Source organism: Cucumis sativus, chromosome 7 (genome assembly GCF_000004075.3).
Source record: "Cucumis sativus cultivar 9930 chromosome 7, Cucumber_9930_V3, whole genome shotgun sequence".
Lineage (NCBI taxonomy): Eukaryota > Viridiplantae > Streptophyta > Magnoliopsida > Cucurbitales > Cucurbitaceae > Cucumis > Cucumis sativus.
In genome coordinates, this window is record NC_026661.2 from 19,494,569 (window position 1) to 19,518,545 (window position 23,977).

At 34.7% G+C, this 23,977-nt stretch overlaps 3 protein-coding genes and 1 long non-coding RNA gene across 5 annotated transcripts; 2 read left to right on the plus strand and 2 right to left on the minus strand.

The window, feature by feature from the left end:
• The first annotated feature begins 1,369 nt into the window (after nucleotides 1–1,369).
• Nucleotides 1,370–12,474, plus strand: LOC101209508 (alpha-N-acetylglucosaminidase). Its single transcript, XM_004135895.3, has 19 exons — nucleotides 1,370–1,703; nucleotides 1,896–1,969; nucleotides 2,309–2,520; nucleotides 2,961–3,082; nucleotides 3,610–3,695; nucleotides 4,712–4,806; nucleotides 4,923–5,004; nucleotides 5,221–5,327; nucleotides 6,130–6,160; nucleotides 6,797–6,914; nucleotides 8,004–8,054; nucleotides 8,760–8,869; nucleotides 8,979–9,081; nucleotides 9,387–9,485; nucleotides 10,124–10,234; nucleotides 10,685–10,848; nucleotides 11,049–11,286; nucleotides 11,882–11,960; nucleotides 12,048–12,474. The coding sequence occupies exons 1-19, from the start codon at nucleotides 1,497–1,499 to the stop codon at nucleotides 12,281–12,283; spliced, it is 2,325 nt and encodes a 774-aa protein (XP_004135943.1). The 5' UTR covers nucleotides 1,370–1,496; the 3' UTR covers nucleotides 12,284–12,474.
• Nucleotides 12,475–12,489: 15 nt separating this feature from the next.
• On the minus strand, nucleotides 12,490–16,537 carry LOC101209752 (probable glycosyltransferase STELLO2). Its single transcript, XM_004135896.3, has 3 exons — nucleotides 14,448–16,537; nucleotides 13,279–13,405; nucleotides 12,490–13,198 (listed from the first exon to the last, which is right to left on the minus strand). Exons 1-3 carry the CDS (start codon nucleotides 16,118–16,120, stop codon nucleotides 12,725–12,727), a joined length of 2,274 nt encoding a protein of 757 aa, XP_004135944.1. The 5' UTR covers nucleotides 16,121–16,537; the 3' UTR covers nucleotides 12,490–12,724.
• On the plus strand, nucleotides 12,886–18,611 carry LOC116405179. 2 transcript variants are annotated; one of them, XR_004218316.1, is made up of 3 exons: nucleotides 12,886–13,026; nucleotides 13,111–13,281; nucleotides 18,460–18,611. It is a non-coding gene; the product is annotated as an uncharacterized LOC116405179 (long non-coding RNA). The 2 variants fall into 2 exon arrangements; XR_004218315.1 differs by lacking the exon at nucleotides 18,460–18,611 and having other exon boundaries at nucleotides 13,111–13,657.
• LOC101209263 (polyamine oxidase 1) lies at nucleotides 17,320–23,749 on the minus strand. The gene is made up of 10 exons (XM_004135894.3): nucleotides 23,591–23,749; nucleotides 23,206–23,455; nucleotides 22,816–22,941; nucleotides 22,624–22,685; nucleotides 22,377–22,531; nucleotides 20,811–20,954; nucleotides 19,945–20,094; nucleotides 18,603–18,857; nucleotides 18,090–18,171; nucleotides 17,320–17,973 (listed from the first exon to the last, which is right to left on the minus strand). Exons 1-10 carry the CDS (start codon nucleotides 23,640–23,642, stop codon nucleotides 17,762–17,764), a joined length of 1,488 nt encoding a protein of 495 aa, XP_004135942.1. The 5' UTR covers nucleotides 23,643–23,749; the 3' UTR covers nucleotides 17,320–17,761.
• Nucleotides 23,750–23,977: the final 228 nt, after the last annotated feature.

Here is a 23,977-nt window from a genome sequence, read left to right on the forward strand (position 1 = left end):
CTTGATGTTCTAGGAGGTGTCTGATTCATGATCATGACTGTTTTCTATTCACATGTTATTGTTCAACATTGGTTGAGAAGTTGGAATATAATCAATCAAGTATCAACTACTTCAAATAATTATCTTCTGAATTGGATGTATGCATTAAGGTTTGAAGCTATTTATTTTTTAATTGATAAAAGAACTGAATTAGCTTTTTTATATATAACCTTACTTTTTTTCTTGTGCTTAGGAAACCAACTTTGAGATTGTAGAATAATCAGTGAAGAGAATGTTTCACCTGCAGCTGGCATGGTTTATTTAATGACCTTCAAGGCTGCCTAGTGGAATGCTTGGTGACCATGGGACAACAACAGTTCAAGCTGATCCAAGTGTTTGAGGGTATTGGTGAGGGAATAGAGGGGGATTTTTGTTGGGCAGGGCATGCAATCTGGTTGATAATTCTTTGTTCATCTGTGAAAACAATAAACAACCACAAACCTCTTATGCTGCCATGCATCCAATGTGAAGAAAATAGCAATCGACTGTTTCCTCTTTTTTATTTCCCCAGTACACCCTACAACAAGCAGACTTTGACTCACTGGCCAACTATATGATCCTTTTTTAATAAACAGACTTTCTTATTAGGCAGGGTTTGGTATTACATAATAAATAAATAAAATAGATCCACTCTAAAAGTTGGATAACAAATACCCCTAACAAGCATTTATATACATCCATACTTCAATATTCCTTTCATTTGCACTTGTCCTGTCTGCCCCCCTACTCTTTATCTCTTGTAGTCGTAAGCTATTTAATTCTTTCTTTATTTTCAATCTTTATATATAGAGCTGAGTTTAAAACTCATTCATGGTTGAATTATCTCATTATTATTGGAGCTATAATTCATATATTGGGTTGAGATTGGTTAATAAATGTAATGTTGCTCAAAATCTATCGATCTAATCGTTGATTTTTTTCACGGATAATATGAATTTTTTTTGTGTCACCCATCATTCTACAAGGTAAGAAAAAATAATACACACTAGTACTACTTGTTACTTAGAAAGAAGAAATGAGTCACTTTGAACAATAATTAAGAACTCAAACCAAATACTAAGACTAATGGTTAAAAGAGAACGTGATCCAAGAACCATGATCAAACTAAAGAAATGTAATTGAGATTTGAATCTTAACGTGGATTCTACCATAACAACTTCTACGCGACCATTAACTAAAGACCATTAAAATTAAATAAACGATAATTGGATATAACTTTTTGTTTTCATAATTTGTTTGAAAAGTTATGAACACATTTCATCATCCATATTTCACAGTCATTTGAGTAAATTAGTAACGATTTAATTTTTTTTTTTTTTAAATTATTGAGTGAACTCAATGATGTCTTTGTCTCTCTCAGTTGACGAATTTCCGGTTTTTTCTTTCAACAGTAAGCACTGAGCTGAAGCTTCCATGGTTGACACCAACTCTTTAACAAGTAACAACGCAATTGAAGCATGTCGAATTCCCATTCCTCGATTCTCCTTTTGATTCTCATCTTACTTCCACTTGCTCTATCCCAACAAGAAGCAATTCAAGCAATTATCCATCGTTTGGATTCCAAAGCTCTATCTCCTTCTATTCAGGAAGCTGCAGCCAAGGCTCTTCTCCGGCGATTGCTTCCCACTCATGTTGATAGCTTCGAGTTTCAGATTGTTTCTAGGGTACCTTTTCTTTTCTTTCCATTGAATTTCGAAGACTAACTTTTCTGTCAGTTCTCAAATCTCAATTGCATTTTTAGAGAAATTTAATTGGTTGTGCAATGCATCTTCAAGTTTTTCATTCTTATTTTCCCAATTTCTCAAAACAACGAACACCAACTTGACCGCTTTTTCTGATTTTGTATTTGTCAATAGGACGTTTGTGGTGGGGGAAGTTGCTTCTTGATTAGTAATTTCAAGTCCTCAAGTCGCAATGGTGCAGAGATACTGTAAGTTGCCTCTTTTATGCATAAAGATTGCTCTCTGTGATTGATTTACTTACACCTTTTGTATTTATACGAGGAAAATAACGAGTCTATTTTTGGCCTTTTCATTATGAAATGGTCAAAATGCTTTAATTGTTCAGAGGACGATATTGTCTTTGGGTGTAATTTTGCGGAGGCTTTAAGAAATGAAATAAAGCAGAATGCAATTAAGGGATAAACGTTATTTCCTCTAATCACCACTCCACTTTCCCCCAAATAAAGAAATACACTGAGATAGGAATATGTTAGTATAAGATTTTACTGATTTGTTTTTTTTTTTTTTTTTTGGGCAACCTTCTCAAGTATTAGAGGCACTACGGCAGTTGAAATTACATCTGGCCTTTACTGGTACTTAAAATATTGGTGTGGTGCTCATGTTTCCTGGGACAAGACTGGTGGAGTTCAATTAGCTTCAATTCCTAAACCAGGATCTCTACCCTTTTTAAAGGGCAATGGAGTTGTGATTAAGCGACCAGTGCCATGGAATTATTACCAAAATGTTGTTACTTCAAGCTGTAAGTGTTGATTTCTTAATTGTGATTTCATTCAACCTCTATCTCAAGTGATTAGTAATGTCTAGAATGAAAATGATTTCTTTGTTACATAATGTATAGAAGTTAAGCTAAAATGAAGTTCATTTGGTGAATCTGAGGGAGAAAACTAGATTGAGAAAGATGAATACCATGCATGTCTTCCCCCAGCCCCATAAAAAACATGATGTGTATAAGAAGGGATAGAAAACTGCATCAATGACCTTCTGGATATCAATCCGTGAAATCAACATCATGCTCATCACAATTCTTTAGTCTTATTGGTCTTTCATCTCTTTAAATGATAAGTATATATACATTTATGCTTACTAAATTTTCCAATTGCTTATTTTTATTGAGATCACTTAGGTATCACATCTTTTTCTTTTTAAGTAATGTAAGTGATACTTTCATTCATTTTTCAGATTCCTATGTTTGGTGGGATTGGGAAAGATGGGAGAAAGAGATAGACTGGATGGCCCTCCATGGAATTAACCTTCCTTTGGCCTTCACTGGGCAAGAATCAATTTGGAGAAATGTTTTCAGGGTGAGCAGTTACCGATCCCTTATTTTATTATAGGCGAATCCAAACCACCTCAGCACCTCCTCGAAATTCAAATTTATTCTAGGATTGAGATTTCAAATAGGTTGGAATTAGAGAATAGAAAGATTTCAAATAGGATGAACTGTACACATTGTAGAGTTGAATTGTTTTGCAACTTTTATGTATCCCCTTATTCAAGGATCTGGTTCTAATGGATTTAAAAGTTTTTATTTTTCTAATACTACTCTCCTTCCGTTTTGCATAGGCATTTGTCATAAGCCTCCCCATTTTCAGTTATGTTTTCTTTTTGACTGTTCAAAATCATCCATAATATTTGTAGAAGAAAGAAATATATGTCATGTTCAAGGATACTATTTCTCACTAAGAATTTGCCTTCATTCATAATTTTTCAGTCTCTGTGTTTCTTCTCTTTCAAAATGGAGTTCTTAGGATCACCTTTTGTTGGTATTATACTATTATCATATTTTTAGTTTCACTCGAATGAGGCTACTTGTTTCCTTTACTTGTAGGATTTCAACCTTGCCGTCAAAGATTTGGACAATTTCTTTGGTGGACCTGCTTTCCTTGCCTGGGCTCGCATGGGAAATCTACATGGGTGAGTGACATTAATTGTTCTGGAATATTTTTGCCTAAAAAACATGAATTCACAAAGACAGTATCATCTAAAACATGTCACTTTACCCAGTGCCTATGTATTCAGTCTTGACATATTGTCTATAATTTATGCATTTATGCTACATGTAAATATAGAAGCACTATGATAGAACCCGACTTCTCAGTTGGCAATGGAAAAGGATACAATATAGGAAATACTGTGGCTAATGAAAAATACAGAAGAAAAATAAAAGCTCCCTGTCGAAGACTCCCTCTCTCCCTCGGCTGCCTTCCTATCTCTCAAGGAATAACAGTAGGATTCTTATCACCAAAATTCTCTGCCCTCTCCCTTCCTTCTCGTCTCTATTTATATTTGCTCCCTCACTCCCCTGCCATGGTGATCGTGCGTCGGCACTCCATTTCCTTGTGGTCCCCACTTGCAGTTGGTTACATAACCAACTCCTCGTCCTTTTTCTCTTTCCTGTTTTTTCTCCTACTATACTGGCGTATGATGGGTGGTCTAACACACTAATGGAGTTCACATCCGTATATAAGCGTTGTGCTTTATTAAGTATTACCATTCTTGGGCTCTTGTTAATGAGAAAAGCTTCTAGCTTGTGGAAGATAAAAATAGGGGAGGTTTGATTTTTGGAGACAATAAAGGTGTTACAAATGAGCATGAAGATTTTGTTTATTTTGTGTTGTCTGTGTGGTCCTCTACTATGGAAAGTTATAAGTTTATAACTTATAGTATTACTTAACTAATTTTATATGATTAATTGGAAAGATTTTGTGCGGTGATCTTTTGGCTCAGGGTAACCTGGTCATTCTTACTTTTTCGTATCGTTATTTGTTGGTCGCAATGTTTCTTAGGACAGGTGTAAATCAGTTACCTAAACATTATTTCCAACTTATACTATGCATTCTAAGATGTCTACCAAAGATAATCCGGTTTTCATTGATGGTCTCATCTTTTCTTTCTTTCATTCATATACACTAACATTTATCTTACCAAAGGTGGGGTGGGCCTTTATCGAAAAATTGGTTGGATCAACAATTAGCTTTACAGAAACAGATACTATCCCGGATGCGAGAGTTGGGGATGACTCCAGGTTTGCTACTCCAAATTATTGGTTATGGAAGTGTTCAAGTGATGATAATTTATCATGACATTTTGCTTGTAGACCCTTTTATTTAACTGAGACTTTTTTTTCCTTTCTGGTTACAGTTCTACCATCCTTCTCAGGAAATGTCCCAGCAGGTTTGGTAGAGATATTTCCCTCGGCCAACATAACTAAATTAGGAAACTGGTATCCCCTTCTAATGCCCATGTTATGAGATATGTTTTAACTTGTAATTCTTATGTGTTTTTGTTAAAATATAAGAGGATTATAAGTTCTTTTTTCCCCCTTAATATATTAACATGATTAATTTCCAGTTTTCCACTTTTGAACCTAGGAAGACATCCCATTACTAAATATAATTTCCATGAATTGAAGTTTTCCATTTTATTTTTCCCCTGTTAGGAATTCAATTGATGCTGATCCTAGTACATGCTGCACATACCTTCTCAATCCGTCTGATCCTCTATTTGTCAAAATTGGGGAGGCTTTTATCAGACAACAGATAAAAGGTCCACTTCCATCTGTTTGCTTTGAGTTAACAGACAAATAATTTTGTCACCTGTGCTCTGATCTAAATATATCTTATTTTTCGAAAAAAGTAGCAGTCCCTTGTGGATATTCATAATTTCTCTTGCCAATATCATGCAGTTGCACACTCTTTGTCATTGGTATCTCATTATGCACAATTGTCACTATGTCAAGAGAACAATCAGTGTTTATTTATTTAGTTAAAACTAGAAAGTAAGGGACTATTTTAATAAACCCTTTTCTTTTTGTTATTGGAATTGTTGAAAATTTGTTATTGGATCGGATGAATAGTAAAAGTTAACATCATTGTGCACGTTAAAGTTACTATTCGTGATTTTTGAAATGATAACAAGGAAAACATACTATGGAGGAAAATATCATACAAAGAAACAATTAGCAATTAAGAGGCAATTACAAATGTGAGAAAATAAAATATACAAAAAGTGGCTGTACATTATAATTTGACAAAGAGTATTTTGAGACTAGTTTTCAAACAAATCCTTACCATCTAATTTTATACTCGGTGCCCCTGTCTGTGTTGTATAAAAGGATGCATTTGGTAGGACAGCTATAATTTATTTTGTTTGATCGTATGATGCTTAATTGCTTATCAACTGACGGCTAAACTATCAATGTTAGCTTTAAGTCCGTTAAAAGTATTTCATTTTTATATTTGTTTTCACGCTATTGGAAATTTGGATTTTTCTTAAAAGTTGTCATAATATCTTCAAGGTATGCATGTACTAATACTTTTGTTTTTCATATTTTATGTATTTTCTGCAGAGTATGGGGACGTAACAAACATTTACAGCTGGTAACAACTAATGTAGCATTGAATAATATCTTTATGACGTTTTTTTCTTGATGTACATCTCTCTTTTTGGTGGATAAGCACTTTCCCTTTTGATTAAGTCACTGTAAACTATATGGAGTGACGTGTTGAAACTTCACTTTTTGTACAAGAAAAGAGGTCAACCAAGAAGCTTTATTTTGTACAAGATTACAGAAGGTGTCAAATTGAAGAAACTTGTCCTGAAAAAGATCTGTAATTTCATTTGGTCCATAAGTTCCACACCAGCCCTCTAGTGGGCACAGCTAGTCAGCTAACTTTCCCATCATGTTCCAACAGTTAAAAACTTAAGACCTTCAAGGAGCCAGTCATCAACCTTTAGTAAAACTATTCATTCCAGCGAAGAACTAGAAGTATTCCTTATTTCCAAATGAGGACCACTAGGCTTGTTTTTTAGGAACTTGTTAAAATAAAGTACTATAATTTAAGAGGAGAAGATCGTGCGATAGGCGTTTAACCAAATAAGATCCATCTTGTTTATTTTCCAAGATCCAATGATTATTGCAATAACTTGATTGTGGTGGAAGCTCCTTCATTTTCCTTATTTATTTTATCTTGCTGCCTTAGATAACTGAATGATATGTATTCTGTTCATTGCAGTGATACATTCAATGAAAATACTCCACCTACAAATGACACCTCATATATTTCATCACTTGGAGCTTCTGTCTATAAAGCTATGGTGAAAGCTGATAAGGATGCTGTGTGGCTCATGCAAGTATGCTCCTCAAGCAATGAACAACATATTTCTTATGGATCATGTTTCAACCAAAACTTTTGTATATACTTAATTAATTGACTAAATATGCCGGTAAAATTTGGAATGGTTTTCAGGGCAACAAATAGGAATTGAGGGTCAGTTCTAGGGTTGAGAACACTTTTAACTTTAGAATAGAAAAACTACAGAAGTTTCACATATTTGAGTTATTGAATTGAAAAGTGACGGCGGATAAGTTACAATGTAAGCAAATACTGATAAGTGCTGTATAACAAGAGAACTATAAAAGAGCTTTGCTTGACAGCAGGCTGTAATTAAATGTCTTAGGAGATGGTGAAAGAGAAGGTGGTATTTGGGTGTATCATATTTTGTATAGAACGCGGACTTACAAAGTTGTGTTTAAAAAGTAATTCCTACACGATGGTTACTGATATATGGTGTATTTAGTCTGACTATTCTGTAATTGGATGAGGATGGTGTACTTTTGATAAAATGGTGGACAATATTCCTATGGACCAATTTGACAATGGTTTTGTTTTGTTTACCTGTTTTCAAAATTTTTGCTTGTATTGTAAAATTTTCTGTGTTATTTTAAGATAGAAATCTGAGATTTCATTGATAAATGTAACTATAGGATTACTATTGGTGATTAACAAAAAAGATTTCCAATCATTCAAAAGAGTAGAATGATCAGTCAACGGGTGTGGACATTTATACCAATTTTAAGTATTAAAAGAGTTTGTTTAAGGAAACTCTTGAAGATTCTCCATTTTGTTTCACACCAAAGTGACCAAAGAAAGAGCGATCGATAGCTTCCAAATTTTCAGTCAGTCTTTTATTTTCAAAATCTTGTTTTTATTTTCGAAATTTAGCTTAAACTTGAAATGTTATTTTAAAAAAGTGAAAAATGTAGGAAAACAACAGAAAGCCAAAAACAAAAGAACTAGACTCGGACTGTTTTTTTTAGGTTGAGTTTTCAGAATATTCAAATCTCTAGGGTGTTTATGCAAATCAGATTTACCAAATTTTAATTTGATGAGTTTCGTTTTCTATATTTGAATTAAAATTGATTGTTCCATCTCTGTGCAGGGATGGCTCTTCTATTCAGACTCTGATTTTTGGAAGCCTGATCAAATGAAAGTACGTATGCGCACAAGCGACATAGAATTTCTTAACATTCATTGTTAATTCTTACTGAGTTACTGGCAAAGGATGTACTTGATCTAAATAGTCTCGCCCAGTCCCCACGTCTCTTGTTTAAAGTTGTACAGGCGTTTAGTTATGTGGGATAGTTGGAGTTTGTGAGTGGGAATTGTTAAGTACCAGTGAGTACAAATTAGGGGAGGGTAGGGAAATGAGGTTAGGAAATATTTTTGTACATAGAAAGAGATACCGTTCCTGCTTGAAAATATTGGTACTTCTCAAATGGTTCCAAAAGTAAACCGTTCTTGAGAATGAATCTAGAGTTTGGAATACTATTGGAGTGTCATTGTTTTCTGATGGAAATGAAGGATGTCTTGGTATCCATGAATTGGAAGAAAACAATGGCCACAAAACCAACTTAGAGAAGCTCTAAAAGTAGGATGAATCAAACACAAGAAATTAGAACCCATCTGCTTGCAACATGGGTTGAAGGGGTGGTTGATGTCAAAGGTCTAAGCTAAAAAAAAAGGACTTAGTATCTATGGTCTACAGGTTTCTTATTGCACCAAAATGGTCTTTTTAATAAAAAAGTTTACAGTTGGGTTACGTAATCTATTACCAAACTATCAAAATAACTCTTTTTCTGGCCTTTTGGTTGTCTCACAATACCACTTATTAGCTATGGTTTTATGGGGTTTGCAGGCACTACTTCACTCAGTCCCATTTGGGAAAATGATTGTTCTTGATCTATTTGCGGATGTCAAGCCAATTTGGAAATCATCATCTCAATTTTATGGTACACCCTACGTATGGTCAGTAACCTCTTTATTACCGTTTTCAAGGAAGCTATGGAACGTCTCGATAATGTCATTTCTGTACTTTTTTTTTCACAAGTTCAATAAGAATTTAGTTTGACTTCAGGTGTATGTTGCATAACTTCGGTGGAAATATAGAAATGTATGGTATATTGGATGCAATCTCTTCAGGTCCAGTCGATGCTCTTGCAAGTGAAAATTCAACAATGGTACATTTAGTTTTGTATTGTATAATTTACTGTTGTCATATATACGTGATGCATGTAGCACATAAACTCCTATGAACATGCAGCTAACTAATATTTCTAAAAGAACAGACACTGTTTTCGTTTGCTGTATGTCTTGTAGACCATAGTTCTCTTTTTCTTGATTATCAATGAATTGTTTCTCTTACCAAAAAAAGAATGGTTCTATTTTTCTTGATTATCCCATCCATACATGTGAACTAAGATGTAAAGATTGGGAGTCTTGATATTTTATCCTGTTACAAATGGTGTTTTCTCCACTATGGTAGGTTGGTGTTGGCATGTGTATGGAAGGAATAGAGCATAATCCGGTTGTTTACGAATTGATGTCTGAAATGGCATTTCGCAGCAAAAAAGTTCAAGTCCAGGTAATTTGCCCCCAATGCCTTTATATAGTCGAGGTGTTCTTGATGTTTAGCGATTCAAAGCATTATGCAATGGTTGGGCATGTAAGCACAACCTAAGCTGGTGCCCTCGAACAATCTATAATCCTGCTTATTAGAAGACTCTATACATGAATATCATTTGTTCGTTTATAAACTATAACTGGAGTGTATTTTCTGGAATCAAACAAATTGTTCTTTTGATCAAATTTATGTTTTTGTGTGTACTTGTATGTTGCAATCTGCATGATTCAGTGAGAGAATTTGAGGGAATTATAGAGAATGACATGGTTCAGAGCCGTGTCTTAACAACCAGGAGACAAAAATGTGAAGAACCACAATATCTTAATTTGATAGAAAAATTGCAATAATTTTAAAGATGAAGATTCATTCAAATTTTATCATATCATGGAAGAGTGTCATCTTGTATCTACTTCTCATATTATTCATCCATGACTTGTTTTTGAAATTAAGCAGTTCTAAACATTTACAATAATGAGTCCATGTTCTTACATTGTTACAAATTTGATTTTTCCATATAATTGGATTTTTATTAACGTCTATAAAATAACTCTATGATGGAGATGATGCTGACCATAATGAAATATTGTAATATCTTGTAGGAGTGGTTGAAGACCTATTCCCGTTGTCGTTACGGCAAAGCAGATCATTATGTTGATGCAGCTTGGAATATTCTTTATCATACAATTTACAATTGCACTGATGGCATTGCGGTATGTCAAGTTGAGACATAATGTTCAGAAAAGAAAATTGTTTTGTATAATTATAAGAAATAACTTTGAACATTCTAAAAAAGCTTTAAAAGTATTTTTAGCAAGATAACTTAATTAATGTTTTTCCCAATGTCATCCAAACACATTATGAGTAAATTCTGCTGTTTTTTAAATTATGGAAATTGGTAGCTTTGCCTAAAAGTGCCATCAAAATTACGTAAGTTTTTAGACCGCTACTATTTCTAATTCAAGAGAATCAATTGGTTAACACAGGATGAATGTACCCTCCAATTTTTTCTTTACTGGATGCGTTTCATTTGGTGATTATTGCTTGAAGATTTATTATAAGCGAGAAATGCCCAACTGCAGAATTGAGTTTTATGAAATTATTGTGTTCTTTTTTCTGCTTTATGGCTATTTACTGATCCGTTCCTTTAATTTTTTTTCCAGAACCATAACACTGATTTCATTGTCAAACTGCCTGATTGGGATCCATCTTCAACTTTTGATCTGAAAAAACCGCCACATCTATGGTATTCCACTCAGGAGGTTATCAATGCCTTGCAGCTACTTGTTAATGTAGACGATAATCTCGTCCACAGCGCTACATATAGGTAAGATGGCACATTTTCATATGCATATGATCGAGTCTTAAGGATGAGGAGTTAGTATGTTTTACAATACAGTTCTAGTCAACCACTTCACAAGTTTCAGATAAGTTTCTAAGCAACATGTTCATAGAGAAGCGTTATACGAGCCTCATTCTGAAGATATGATCAGTTAGTTTACTCTATTGTTGCTTGTAATTGAACAGATATGACTTGGTTGACTTAACACGGCAAGTGCTAGGGAAACTGGCAAATGAAGAATATTTGAAGGCTGTAACTGCTTTCCGACGCCAGAATGTGAAGGCTCAAAATCTTCACAGCAAGAGGTTTATTCAATTAATTAGAGATATTGACAAACTACTAGCTTCTAATTCAAACTTTCTGCTCGGAACATGGCTTGAAAGTGCAAAGAAGTTGGCAACAAATCCAGCTGAGATGAAGCAGGTTAGGAATTGCCTCTTTCTAATGGCATGAAACTTACAGCATACTGCTACTCTTTTCTTATCAACCTTTCCATTTGCTAACCTTTGTTTTAAAAAGTATGCTTACTTCCCTTCATTTTATTATATTTGCTATTACGGTAAATTCTTAGCAAATTTTGAAAACAAAAAAGAATCTCTTTTAATTTGGCCTACATATTCAAAACATTTTTTAAAAAAGTAGACACAGCTAAGAAACACGGAAGTGGAAGTAACATTTGTAATCTAAAAATCCAAAAATGACCATATCGACTTTTTTTCTGCATTCTATTTGACAAGATCTCCTTTTTTTTTCCTTCTAATTTAATCTTATTTATGAATTTGTTACTGTTTTTTATTCTCTCTCTCTCTGTATATATATCGGTTGTCATTCTACAGCATTTCTTTTCTTGGTCAAATTTATTTAACCTTTTGAAAGCTCTTTCGATAGTGAAACTCTAATATTGGATTGGTACTTTATTAAAAGCAACATTTTCTTATTGTTGCAATAGCATGTCTTGTTTTCCATTTTATAAGTTGATTATGAAAAGCAAGCTCCAAATTTTCTATCCTTGGTTCAGTATGAATGGAATGCAAGAACACAAGTAACTATGTGGTATGATAACACAAAAGTCAATCAGAGCAAACTTCATGATTATGGTAAATATTACATTTCAATCCTGCTATAACATGTTATTCTCCCTATTTTCCCTAATTCAAATTAACATGTTTTGTGCTTCTTATCAGCAAATAAGTACTGGAGTGGGCTACTGGAAGGTTACTATCTCCCAAGAGCTTTGACCTACTTTTATTACCTATCAAAAAGCTTGAGAAAAAATGAGAGCTTCCATTTGGAAGACTGGAGAAGAGAATGGATACTGTTTTCAAACAAATGGCAAGCTGCTTCAGAGCTTTACCCAGTTAAAGCTGAAGGAAATGCAGTTGCTATTTCTAAAGCCTTGTATGAAAAGTACTTTGATTGAAACAATTTCTCAATGTTCTACCAAAAGCAAACATGGTATGACCATTTCAATTCTTAGTTTTTTTCCTCTTTCCAATATCAAAGATTATTGATGGTCCCTTGCCAGTTGTTTCTGTTTTGCAATGAGACCCCTTTATGTACTCTAATGTTCCGTCTCTGTTTCCAATAATCTGTCATAATATCATTAGTCCATGTCAAAGATGATTCTTTCTATAATTTTTGAATCTTCATAGCTCTCAAGTATCTTTCATCATGTAAGTATCTATGTTCGGCAAATTGAAAGGAAAACAATATACAACACTTGGGTATTTCCTTTGAACTACCTCTACAAAAATTTGAATGTGAAAAAAGAATTTAACCCAAAAAAGAAAAACTTGAGGAAATGATATGGCTGCAAATTGCACTATCATTTATACATTCAGATTTCGAGTATTTTCAATTCTTATACCAGCTCTTTCAGTAGCGGGTCGCCTGCAGCCATAAGCCTCATAAGCTCAGCAAATTCCACTTCATTGGAAACCCGCCATGGATGAACAGCAGGAACTTCAGCAGCATACAAGTTTGTAACATTACTCAACAGTTCCTCTGCCGGTATCTTCTTATAAACCATTCTGCTGAAAATGTCGTCGAAATTTAGGGGTGAATCCATTGCCATGAAGAACATTGCCACAGCTACTCTGTAATCAATCTTGTAGTTACCAACAAGAGCTACAAGATCCGTGAAGTCTCCCACAAACATCCGAGGTACGTAAAACACTTCACTGTTGCAAATTGTGAGTCCTTGCTCGGTTGGGTTACTTTCCTTATAGTTGACTTGAAAATGAACAGGCATTGTGCTCACTACCTTCTTCACCCAGTCTGCTTGTTTAGCAAACAAGACAGAATCATCACTGACTCTGGTCCAAGATTGAGGGACCTGTGAGAAAGAGAAACAATTATAGAACTCTTCAACTCTTCTACAAAGCAAGAGAGATACAACTGAGACCTGCATCATACCTTGTAAGTGATCCAAAGTTTATCTTTATCTGCTTGCAGTAAATTCCAATAGTTGAGAATGGTGTTATCTTGGAGGAACAAGAATCCTTCTGCATTAGGAAATCTTTCAAATACCATGGGCAGGTACCTATAAAAAGAGAATTAATTTGTTGAATTTATCATTCATGAACTTTTCTAAATAAATATTTAGTCATTCATTTTAATTAAGAATCCTTTCTTTTTAATCTGTCATCAAACTAAACCTGACTAAAAAAGAGTATACAGACATTAAACATATTGTAGGCAAAATGACCAATACCCCGTTTTCCCATTATTTGAATCTATTTGGTGTATAAACATCATATCACTATTTTTTTATGTATTTATATCAGTTTTTAAATAGATTCTTGCAACTTTTATTTATCTTATTTTGTAATTTGTGTTATCAAAAATAATTCTACTAACTTACCACATATATTAAATAGTTTCTCTTAAAAGTGGTACTCTACATCTATACTTCGACTAAATAAATATAATAGTTTGTAACTAAATTACAAAAGAAAAGGCTCTTGTACATGAACTTAAAATTCCTTTTGCAAAACACCATTAGATTAACATTTAGAGCTATATGTTTTAGAGCCTTGTATGAAAAGTAATTTGATTGAAACAATTATTTAAAAATCAAAATGAACAACTTTTTATTTAAAAGAATCAAAATGAATAAACTGTTACGAATTGTAGTTACAAAGAATAAATTATAAATTGTTACAATTTTGAAAATGAAGGGACGAAATTGTTTTTTAGGCATTGGGACCAAATTCTTATTAGACTAAATTTCTATTTGGGTTATTTTTTAAATAAAATAAAATAAACCAAAACATTTATAAAATAGGACAAAAAAAATTTAGTTAGATACCGCAATAGATTAAAATAGACTATTATTTGTATCATAATAAATACATATATTAGTCTATTTTGGTCTTTTTAGGTTTTTGTTATATTTTTGCTATATTTATAAGTAATTTTACTAATTTTTTATTTAAAATAAATTTTCTAGTTATTTTATCAGAAATGATAAAAATTGGAAACTACTTACTTGTATATGAACTCCAAAGAAATTAAGAAATCACTAAAAAAAATTAAATGAAGAAGAATTTTCCACATAATTTTTCGTGTTGGAAATTACTTACTTGTATATAAACTCCAAAGAAGCTTCCTCCACTCCCAAATCTTCCCTGCCATGTTCTGCCACAACCACCACAGTTTTGAAAATCCTTCCATAAAGCAATTTCCATTTCATGGCAGTTCTCTCCACATCTCCATTTTCAACAAACAAAACCATCACCACATTACCAAATTTCTTCCTCCATCTAATCAACTTCCCTATCTCAAAGTTCACAGTCTCAGATTCTTCCACCCCAAGATGAAAACCAGGCAATTTTTTAGGAACAAAACTCCTTCCATCACCAATCCTTCTTTTCCTCTGTTTCTTCATTTCAAATCCCTTCATTCTTGGTTGAATATACCCAACAGAAATCAAATCTTGAAGCCAAGCTCCAATCAGTTTCACATCGTTCTCCTTCCAAAACCCTTCCTCTTCCATTGAATTACTCAATTCCATTACCTTCTCAAAGAACGTGGCTTTGTTTGATGTCCATGAACTCAAGAACTTCACCAATCTCCCTACATTCACATGCAAGTCTTTCTCTTCTGAAAATGGATATCCTTCAATGTCATCATATCTAAACATTGTCGGTGGATAAACCGCTACGAAACCTCCTAATTCCCATAAAAGTCTTTGTGCCCAATAACCCCTCAATATATCACAAGCCATTGTACTAACAGAAACAGGAAGCATAAGAGCCCATAATGCTGAATTATGAAACAAAGTATTGAAAGAGTTTAATGGTACCATCACCCCGTGAGGTATGGCGACTTTCGGTGCGTGGTCGTCGAATCTTATGTCGAATGCCTGGGAACTTGTCTTTCGAGTGAAGTAAAACACCGAATCTACATCTGGTAAACCATTGGATATGCCTTGTTGAATGAACTGCATTCCTCCAAATACTTGGCTGTAATGTTCTTCATACAAAACATCTCCTACATTCTCCAATGGCAGCCCTCTAGGCCAAACCGATCGCTGTCCGAAATGAATATATGGATTCACGACGGTTTTATTCGGGTTCTCAAAATCAAACTCCAAGATTCTCTCCTGCAGTGTGTCTACATTGGACAATTTCAAATCAAAATGCTTCCCAAGATCCCCATCAATCACTTCACCCCGATCATCTGCATCGAATATCATTTTCGCGCCATGTTGGATAGCGAAAAGATAACCAACAGTCTTTCTAGCATAAGAATCATAAGAAAGAAAATCCACAACTCTAAATCCTAAGCTAGATTGTTCCTCTAGAGACAGGTATATAACTCCCTTAAGACTCCAATCCGATGGAGTTCTAGAATTCCCCACAGCTAGTACCTGCCATCCTCTGGTTTTCGCAAGCTTTCGAAGCGAATCAGAAGGATAACTCGAAACAGAAACAACAATCCACCGATCAGAGCTAAAGGAAGCGTAACTTGAGGATTTATCGACAAGGGGATGAATCGAATCGAAGTTGATTATGGGCAAATGGGTGAGTTGAGAGGGTTTAGGGCGAGAGTTGAAGCAGAGAAATGCAGCAGAATCGGGAGCTCCTCGGAGGAAGAAGAAGGAAGCGATTGTGAGGGTAAGGAAGAAAAGGGTAGCGAGTTTGAAGAGATTGAGAGAGACCCAGTTGGAGAAATCGAAGGGTTTGGATTCAGGGAAGGGATTAGCGAGTGGGATTTGATGGGGTTTTGGGTTTTGACGATCTTGAACCAACATGGTAAGTACTAAAGTACTCAGGTTTTGAGCTCTGTGGAGTGAGTTTTGAACTCAGAGAGCCAAAATAGAAAGCTCAAAATGACTGAAATGGAGAAGAAAACAAAAACATAGGGAGTGATCTTTGTGCGTTTCTTTCTTTCATCTCAGAGCTCCAGCCGACAGTGGCCAACTGATAATGCAGACAGAATTGGATCATTGATGGGTTCTTTTTCTTTTTTTAATTAAAAAGAAATTAGTTTATTTGAAAGGAACTGAAAATGAAACAGATGAAAGATGAGGATGAAGGATGTTGAGGGGCAAATGGAAATAATTGAAAAAAGTGAGTGAGGATTTGCGATTTGGACAGCCGCCCTTACCGACAGAGAGAGAAACTCTCGTGCTCTTTTTTTACTCATCATCTCATTTCCTTTCCTTTCATCCACACACTTCACATACTTCAACTTCCTACTATTAAATTCATATATAATATATAATTGTAAAGCCAACCAGGCCATTCTTACCACCTACGACAACTATTTAGTCTCAACTTTATTTGATTTGGTTTATCAAATTACTTAGACACCTTTTCAGGGAATATCAAGGTAGGAAGATCATCATGGACTTGATGACAAATGACGTAACATCCCAGTTTAAAGGGTTAAAAGAATATTTGGAAAAGACTTAAAATAATTGAAAATCATTATCTATACTAACAAAATGCAATTTTTTTTTTTCAACAACTCAATCCTAAGGACTCCAAAGTGCAATATTTTCTTTCAACAACTTAATTATAAGTTAGTATAAGTATACAAGCATGTGAGTTAAAACAAAGCATCCTAAAAAGTTTTATATTAAGCCCTTAAATGCCAAAGCATCCTAAAAAGTTCTATATTCTATATTAAGCCGTTAAATGCCAAATCAATCTAGGTATGAGATATTACGAATTAATTAACCATTTTACATTTTGTGAGATGCACCTTGTGTAACAAGTAATGGTATAATACAACTTATTATGAAAGAGTTAAATACAAATATGATTTAGGACACATGATGTGACTAGTCTATACAGCTTAACTAATCTATCCTAACCCTTATACTTTTATTCGGTTGGAGTCGACCCAAATACGACCCCATAGAAATGGTTTAGAATGAAAATAATGAAACAAAAGTTAAGTCAAGTAATGAAACAATAAGTAATGTTGTTGATTGGAGGGAGTATCAAAAGTGTAAACACCGTTAAAAAGTGATAGATCAACTTCTTTCTTGTATTAAAAGATCAGTAACAATACAATTAGAATATCCAATATATTTCCCCCCACCAATTCCTCTAAGAACCTTTTTCATCAACAAATTAATTTCTAGAACTAAAGTCCCAGATTAATAGTGAATCCTTCCAACGATTAGACAAAGTGGGCTGACCTTGATTTCTATGAACATCTTCATCTCTTTTAACTTTATTTTTATTTTTTTTACTCTATCTCCCTGCTTCCTGCTTCCTGCTTCCGTTTACTTTCATGCGTTCTTCTTCGTCGATGTTGTCGGATCTCGAATCGAGTTCGGAATCAAATTCATCTTCTCATCATCCCTTCCACCCACTCCCACTTGGCTTTCTTCATCATCTTTCAAATTAGATCTATGTTCATCAGCATGTCGTCCATGTAGTCATAAAATCGCTTCTTGGATACCGAGCTTGCCGTTAAGGTACAATTGTGTTGGAAGATCACATTTGTGAAGGCCTGAGACAGCCTCTGTTTGTGACAAAGACAATGATCCTGTTAGAGCTAATAAGGGTTCTAACAAGAATGATTGGCCATCACTTTTTCTCTCCTTATCTTTCCTCATTTCTTCCAACAAAGCATTGCTTGTGTCTATGCCTGTTTAGATTGGTCAATAAAAGAGATTATCATCCGGAGAACATATGCTAGAAACATGTAATAAAGTTTCCAATAAAAACAAATTAAACAAGTTAATTAGTAGGTGTTTCACAAACCTGCAAGATATCCACCATGTACATAGCCATTAAATCTTTCGCTTGTGTGTTCTCCAGTGAAGTAGATGCGTCCAATGGGTTCCTGGAAACGACACACCCATAAAGGTTAGATATTTGACCTAACGTAGAATTTGTGTTTCTAGTATAATTCAGACCTAGTTGACACAAGAGGTTATGGTTCATTTGAATTTACTTACTAAGTTCTTAAAAACACTTTTTTCACACACCCGAGGATTTAAACTTACTAACAAAGTAAAACTAACAAGTTTTACTACTCTAAACACACTACATAATTAATTTGTCACGTATTCAAGTTCGGTCCATATATGCTTATTTAAGGAAATATGTTAGTTGTGTGTGCTTGAAACAGTTTGGTGGTGGAAGCGGCTCTATTCACAGGCTTCTACATCAACAGCAAGTATTTCTACTTTCGAAGTGGTTAGAGAGATCAATCAATCAATCATGCAGTGAGTTACAAGTTAAAACTTGCACATAGTGAAATAGGCAATGAACCTTAATGTTTTGAACAACTTGGCAATCGGAGATGATGGGGTAGTTACTGTAGCTACCACGTTGAAACCTGTTACTCCACCAGCGAGGAACGAGTATGTCAGTAGCATCAGGGATATCTGGTCCAAACATATCCCTAAGCACTTCCATGGATTCTTTCATTGTCTCTTCATCAGATTGAGCTTCGACTCTTTTCGATTCTCCATTTGTAACGGTCACCACCAGGATATTGGACCCAGGATAGGCGTTCTCCATGTTCTGATGTTATCATAAGATAGTCAGTTTCACAGTAGTTTGATTATTAATCCATAGCATGTCATAGTAGAATGATCGAGTAGCAAATGCCATAACATTGTCAGACTGGAGTCATGGAAATACACAATACGTACTCCGCCAATCAAACAAATTGATATCCTTATATTATTATAGTTCCATCATTCAAGATTTAGTGTTCGTGGACAGATATTGACAGCTGCGGTAGCTGACAACTGTATCAACAATAAAATGGAAAAGAATTAAGCATAAAAGAGACTGCCAAAATTTTATCTTCGAGAAACTTAAGCACCGTAAAAAATCCTGCATCCTAGTACAGGTCGATAAAGTCGAATAATGAAGGTGTTCTCAATCACCCATTAAAACAAGATAATCATAATAATCAATTGTTCAAGAATTACTGGTATTGAATCATCTACAATAGAGATAGTAATAAATGCCTTTATCTGACGAGTTAATCTTGAATTGAGCTTATTATAGCTCTTAATATAAAATAATATGATATAAATTATATTATCCCATGTTGTATTTTAATGTGTAGATTTGTGATTTGAGAAAAGTATTTTAAAATTTTGAATCCACATACTAAATATAGATAGTTGACAACTCAAAACTAAATCAATCTAACTAGAGGGTCCAACGCGATGACATCCGTATTCTGAAAACCAATGCTACAAAACAAATATACAAGATGATATGCAATCCAATGATTAAGAATTAAAAAAATACGAGAGTTGATAGGTTGCATGTGACCCACGTGCACCTGATGCACGGCTCATTATGAAAGTACTTCCAACCGTATAATAAGTTAATAATGATACGAGTAAACTAATATAAAAAAAACCAAACATATTAAAAAATATCGATGCAGAGCACATAGGTCACACGGCTACTACTAGTTCAACCTAAGACCTGGCTGGCTATCCCCGTGGGCTAATATTTGCAAGCATCCAATTTTTCTAGCTAAGAAGACTTTGTTTATTCACTTTCTTTTTTGGATAAGTAGTGGCGATGAGATAAGTGTTAGCTGGCAACAACAACGAGATTTAGCAAATATATATATTTAACGAACCTGCCAAAACGTGTAATAGCCCCTTCTTTCATGGGCGTAAATAAAGAATTCTTTTCCGGGTCCGCACGGCCAGAACTTATATGGGAACTTGAGGAAAATCTTTGTATACACCATCACGTCACATTTCTCTATAGCCTCTGTTTTCCACCTCTGTTTCATTAGATTTTAAACCATCATGTTTAGTTAATAATACCAAACCCCACAGCAACATAGAAATAAAACATTACAAGGAGGATCAGCACACAGAAACAGAGGGGCCAATGGTTCAGTCACAAGTGGGTAATTAACCAAGAAATGTTTAAGTATATGATAAAGACTTGTGGGTTTAATGCATATGCGCATACTGTACTCTATAGAAAAAGAGGTAAAAGTGTAAATAAAAAACCGATCACGTGTAGATTAGACACACACGCACAGAGGATATGAGTCACAAAATGCAAAACTGGGGAGATGATGCATGGGAGTCGCACATAGACACATTGGGAATCCGATTCTTACGTCATGAGTCAGTAGGAGGCCTTGCCATTCCATAAATTCTGACCCACTAAATGAAAATTAAATAATGGACCAGGCCATTTAGAGATGTATATCAAGAGAAGTCAAGTCAGAACGAAAATCCCACCACCTTACAGGACGGACAGAGCCCGAGAGATATTTATTGTGTTATGAATATTGAAAGGTCAAGATTCTCCCCCACCCATCTTAGGTCTCTCAATAGAGGTTCACAAATCAAGAGGCAACAGATACGACACGTCGTCATAAATTATAGGGGGCATTCTTGGTCTTGGTGGGGGCGAAAGTCAGAGAGTGATTAGTAAGTAGTATAGTCACAAACAACATGGAATAAATAAAAGAAGAAAACGTACGGGTAAAGGTGGAGTGAAAGAAATGAGGTCGCTTTGGAGTACACCAATGCTAACGGACAAAACCACATAATTGGCTTCATAGATACATCCATCCTCCGTTGTTACAGTAACCCCGTTTCTCGAGTGTTGTATTTCCCGAACAACCTGCATAAAATGATGCATAAAATTTGTCACGAAGAACAGAAACAGATAAAAATTTTGTCACAGCAGTCAACTCCCACCCAAAACCAGAACCAATTTTTTTATTTGGGAAAGATTACGGGGAATCTTTGCTCATTTAATGACTCATCACAACCCATTTATGGCTGCTATCCAAAAATCACAGTGATTACTAGTGAAGCAGGACGATGATACAGGGGAAGCTTCCCACATTTACTGCAATTCGCATCAGATTCGTTGGGCAATAAAGGGAACCAAAACAACAGCCCCATTAAATGTAGATATTGACTAGACTCCCCACTTTCATGTTTTTATTTGAGTTGATTTGACATCTCACCCCATGGGTTATTGTTTATGGTCATAAAAACCACTGTGCAACCAAATGCAAATTGATATTCAGTGACCCTACTAATTTAATAATGGTAAAAATGTTTTCAAAACGTTGCATATTGTCATTACAATTCTGTCAAATATTATACAAGCAAGGACATTGCTGGCAAGTCAAAGTTTTGCTATTCAAGTAGGGGGAACGCTATCAAAAATTACTGCTCATTGTTGGGTGTAGGGGTAAATAAAAAATTATAGAACCCCAATTAACAGAAGCATTCAACGGATGGATTCTCCAGTTTCGGAAACTACTTCACAGTTGAAGAACAATTAGAGAAGAAAAAAGAGAAAGGGGGGAAGGGCAAAGTTTTTTAGTGTCAATTTCATTGGTAAAGAAACCAAAATTAGAACAAATCCTATTCAAATTATCTGTAGCAGGTCTATTCAGCGTTGGGATTCAAATGATGTCTACAGGAAATCATCTAGCGACAAACTATGAAAGCGATATCGTGATCATATGACACGGATGGATGCCACTAATTTCAACCAATATCTTAAATAAATATTTAAGCAGCCAAAATAAATATATGGTAAAAGCTCACAAATCCCAAGGCCGATTTTTCTCATTAGCCAGGTATCCAATGCAGATCATAAAGTTTCTTTCAGCCGCTAAAAGAGTTAAAGCAAAAGCGAAATTATCAAGTTGACCACCACCTACACTAACACACAGCTTCTAATATAAACTGGCAAATGACAATAGTAATAATATAATATGAATTGGAAATTGCTTTCAGAAACGTCATTATCTGCAAACTCCCAAAAGTGGGTCAATCATCAATCTCAACGACAAATAAGAATAGCACATGCAAACAAAAGAGATACCCAGGGATTTCTATCCTATACTTTTTCTGTTTCTTTTACTGTATTTTTATCAAAGCCCATATCCGTCCTTTTGTTTCATCATATGATTGGGTAATCAACAACAGAACAGACAAAATTTTCATTTAAAAACATATAATTAGCTAAAAAGTCAATATTTAAAAAGGAAAACAAATATATTTTCTCTTTTTTTCTTCTCACCTTGTTGAGTTTGAGACGACTGTCCAAGATTTTTCCTTCTGAGGTAAAAAGAAAGTCTTCAGCCATTTTGTATAGCAAACACTCATACCCTCTTTCATCTGCAACCAAAAATTCCCTCTCTCCAAAATCCAAATACGTCGATATAGGCTCAACCTCTTCAAAAAAGAAAAAAACCCAGTTCCCAATTCAATACTCACATACAGTATCAGAATAAGAAAAAAGAACAAGAATCGGACAGCAATATGACCTGGCATCTCAAAATCATGGAGTATAAAGTCGATAGCGAGTTCCATGGGAGTCTTTGGCGTACTGTAAACAAAAGAAAGAAGAGATAACATAAAAATCTGCTTAGAGAATGTTAATTAACTTAATGCCATATATAATTCTTCTTTTTTAGATGCTCATGAAACGAACAATAGACTTTTTGAAAAATATTTACCAAAGTGGCTCTGATACAATGGATAAATCATCCGCATCCTCCCCTTGGTTCCTCAGCTTCTGAATCGCCGAGTCCACCGCCTTCTTGTACGAGTCGGCCGCAACTCCACTCGGAAAAATTTTCCCACTGCAAACTCATTGATTCAAGAACCTAGACTCACTTCAAATTGACCGAGAAAAGAAAAGGCGAAACAAAAAAAACGAAGGAAAAAATGGACAAACAAAGGTTCAAATTCCATCTCTAAACCATCAATACATTGTTCAATACCACCAAAAAACAATGTCTCGACTCTCGAGCAAAAATAGCGGAGGATTAAAAGAAACCATCCGAAACATAAAAGAGATTGGGCGAAACACGAAAATAACATCAATCAAGATCAGGAATCCAAACCTTCGATCATAGATATTATAACGAGCATTGCTGTAATCAGAGAAGCAAGTACGGAGACTAGATTTGAGAGCAAGTTCCCAAACCGGATTCGGCTCTTTACCACCGACTCCAACAATCCACCCCGCTCCAAGTTCCACCGATACACCTCCAAAATTCTCCTTACAAACTCTTCCTCCAATACGGTCAGAAGCCTCCAAAATCACAAAGTCATCTACTCCATTGTCCACCAAAACCTTCGCCGCCGACAAACCTTCCAATCAACAAATCAACTAAATCAAATCAAAGAAAAAAAAAAAAAAAGTACAATAAAGCGAGAGAGTCGGAAACGGAATGAATCAGTAACAGACAAAGGTATAAACAAACTATAAGAAGAGTCATAACTCACCGGAAACACCGGCGCCGATAACGATGACGGAGGAACGAGAAGGAGAATCCATTAGGGGAGGAATTGAAAAAAAGAGAGAAAAGGAAAATAGAAGAAGGTATTGAAAAAATGTTAACGAGAAATATTGAAGAAATATAGCGGGAGTCGGTTTATATAGTTTTTTTCAGGACTCCCCTCTCTGAGTTGGAGATTTATTCCCAATTCTATACTCCATTATTTAACGTTAAATATAGATTAAATTTTCGTTTAACCTAATAATTATCTTAAAAGATTCTGTTTAATCAATACTTTTAAATAGTTTACAAATTTTATGATTTATAAATATTATAACAATTTTTTTAAAATCAAAATCTAATTTCGAAATATATTACAAAACAATAAAACATG

Bases quoted from the DNA above. Each gene is read 5' to 3' on its own strand.
- LOC101209508 (XM_004135895.3), top strand. From the start codon at position 1,497: ATGTCGAATTCCCATTCCTCGATTCTCCTTTTGATTCTCATCTTACTT. The intron at 8,870-8,978 runs GTCAGTAACCTC...GTTTGACTTCAG, and splicing joins TATGGTACACCCTACGTATG to GTGTATGTTGCATAACTTCG. The intron at 11,961-12,047 runs GTAAATATTACA...GCTTCTTATCAG, and splicing joins GAGCAAACTTCATGATTATG to CAAATAAGTACTGGAGTGGG.
- LOC101209752 (XM_004135896.3), bottom strand. From the start codon at position 16,120: ATGTTGGTTCAAGATCGTCAAAACCCAAAACCCCATCAAATCCCACTC. The intron at 13,406-14,447 runs GTAAGTAATTTC...CTCTTTTTATAG, and splicing joins TCTTTGGAGTTTATATACAA to GTACCTGCCCATGGTATTTG. The intron at 13,199-13,278 runs GTATGATGCAGG...TCTTTCTCACAG, and splicing joins AACTTTGGATCACTTACAAG to GTCCCTCAATCTTGGACCAG.
- LOC101209263 (XM_004135894.3), bottom strand. From the start codon at position 23,642: ATGGATTCTCCTTCTCGTTCCTCCGTCATCGTTATCGGCGCCGGTGTT. The intron at 22,942-23,205 runs GTTTGGATTCCT...ATGAGTTTGCAG, and splicing joins TATAATATCTATGATCGAAG to TGGGAAAATTTTTCCGAGTG. The intron at 20,095-20,810 runs GTACGTTTTCTT...CTAATGAAACAG, and splicing joins CTTTCACTCCACCTTTACCC to AGGTGGAAAACAGAGGCTAT.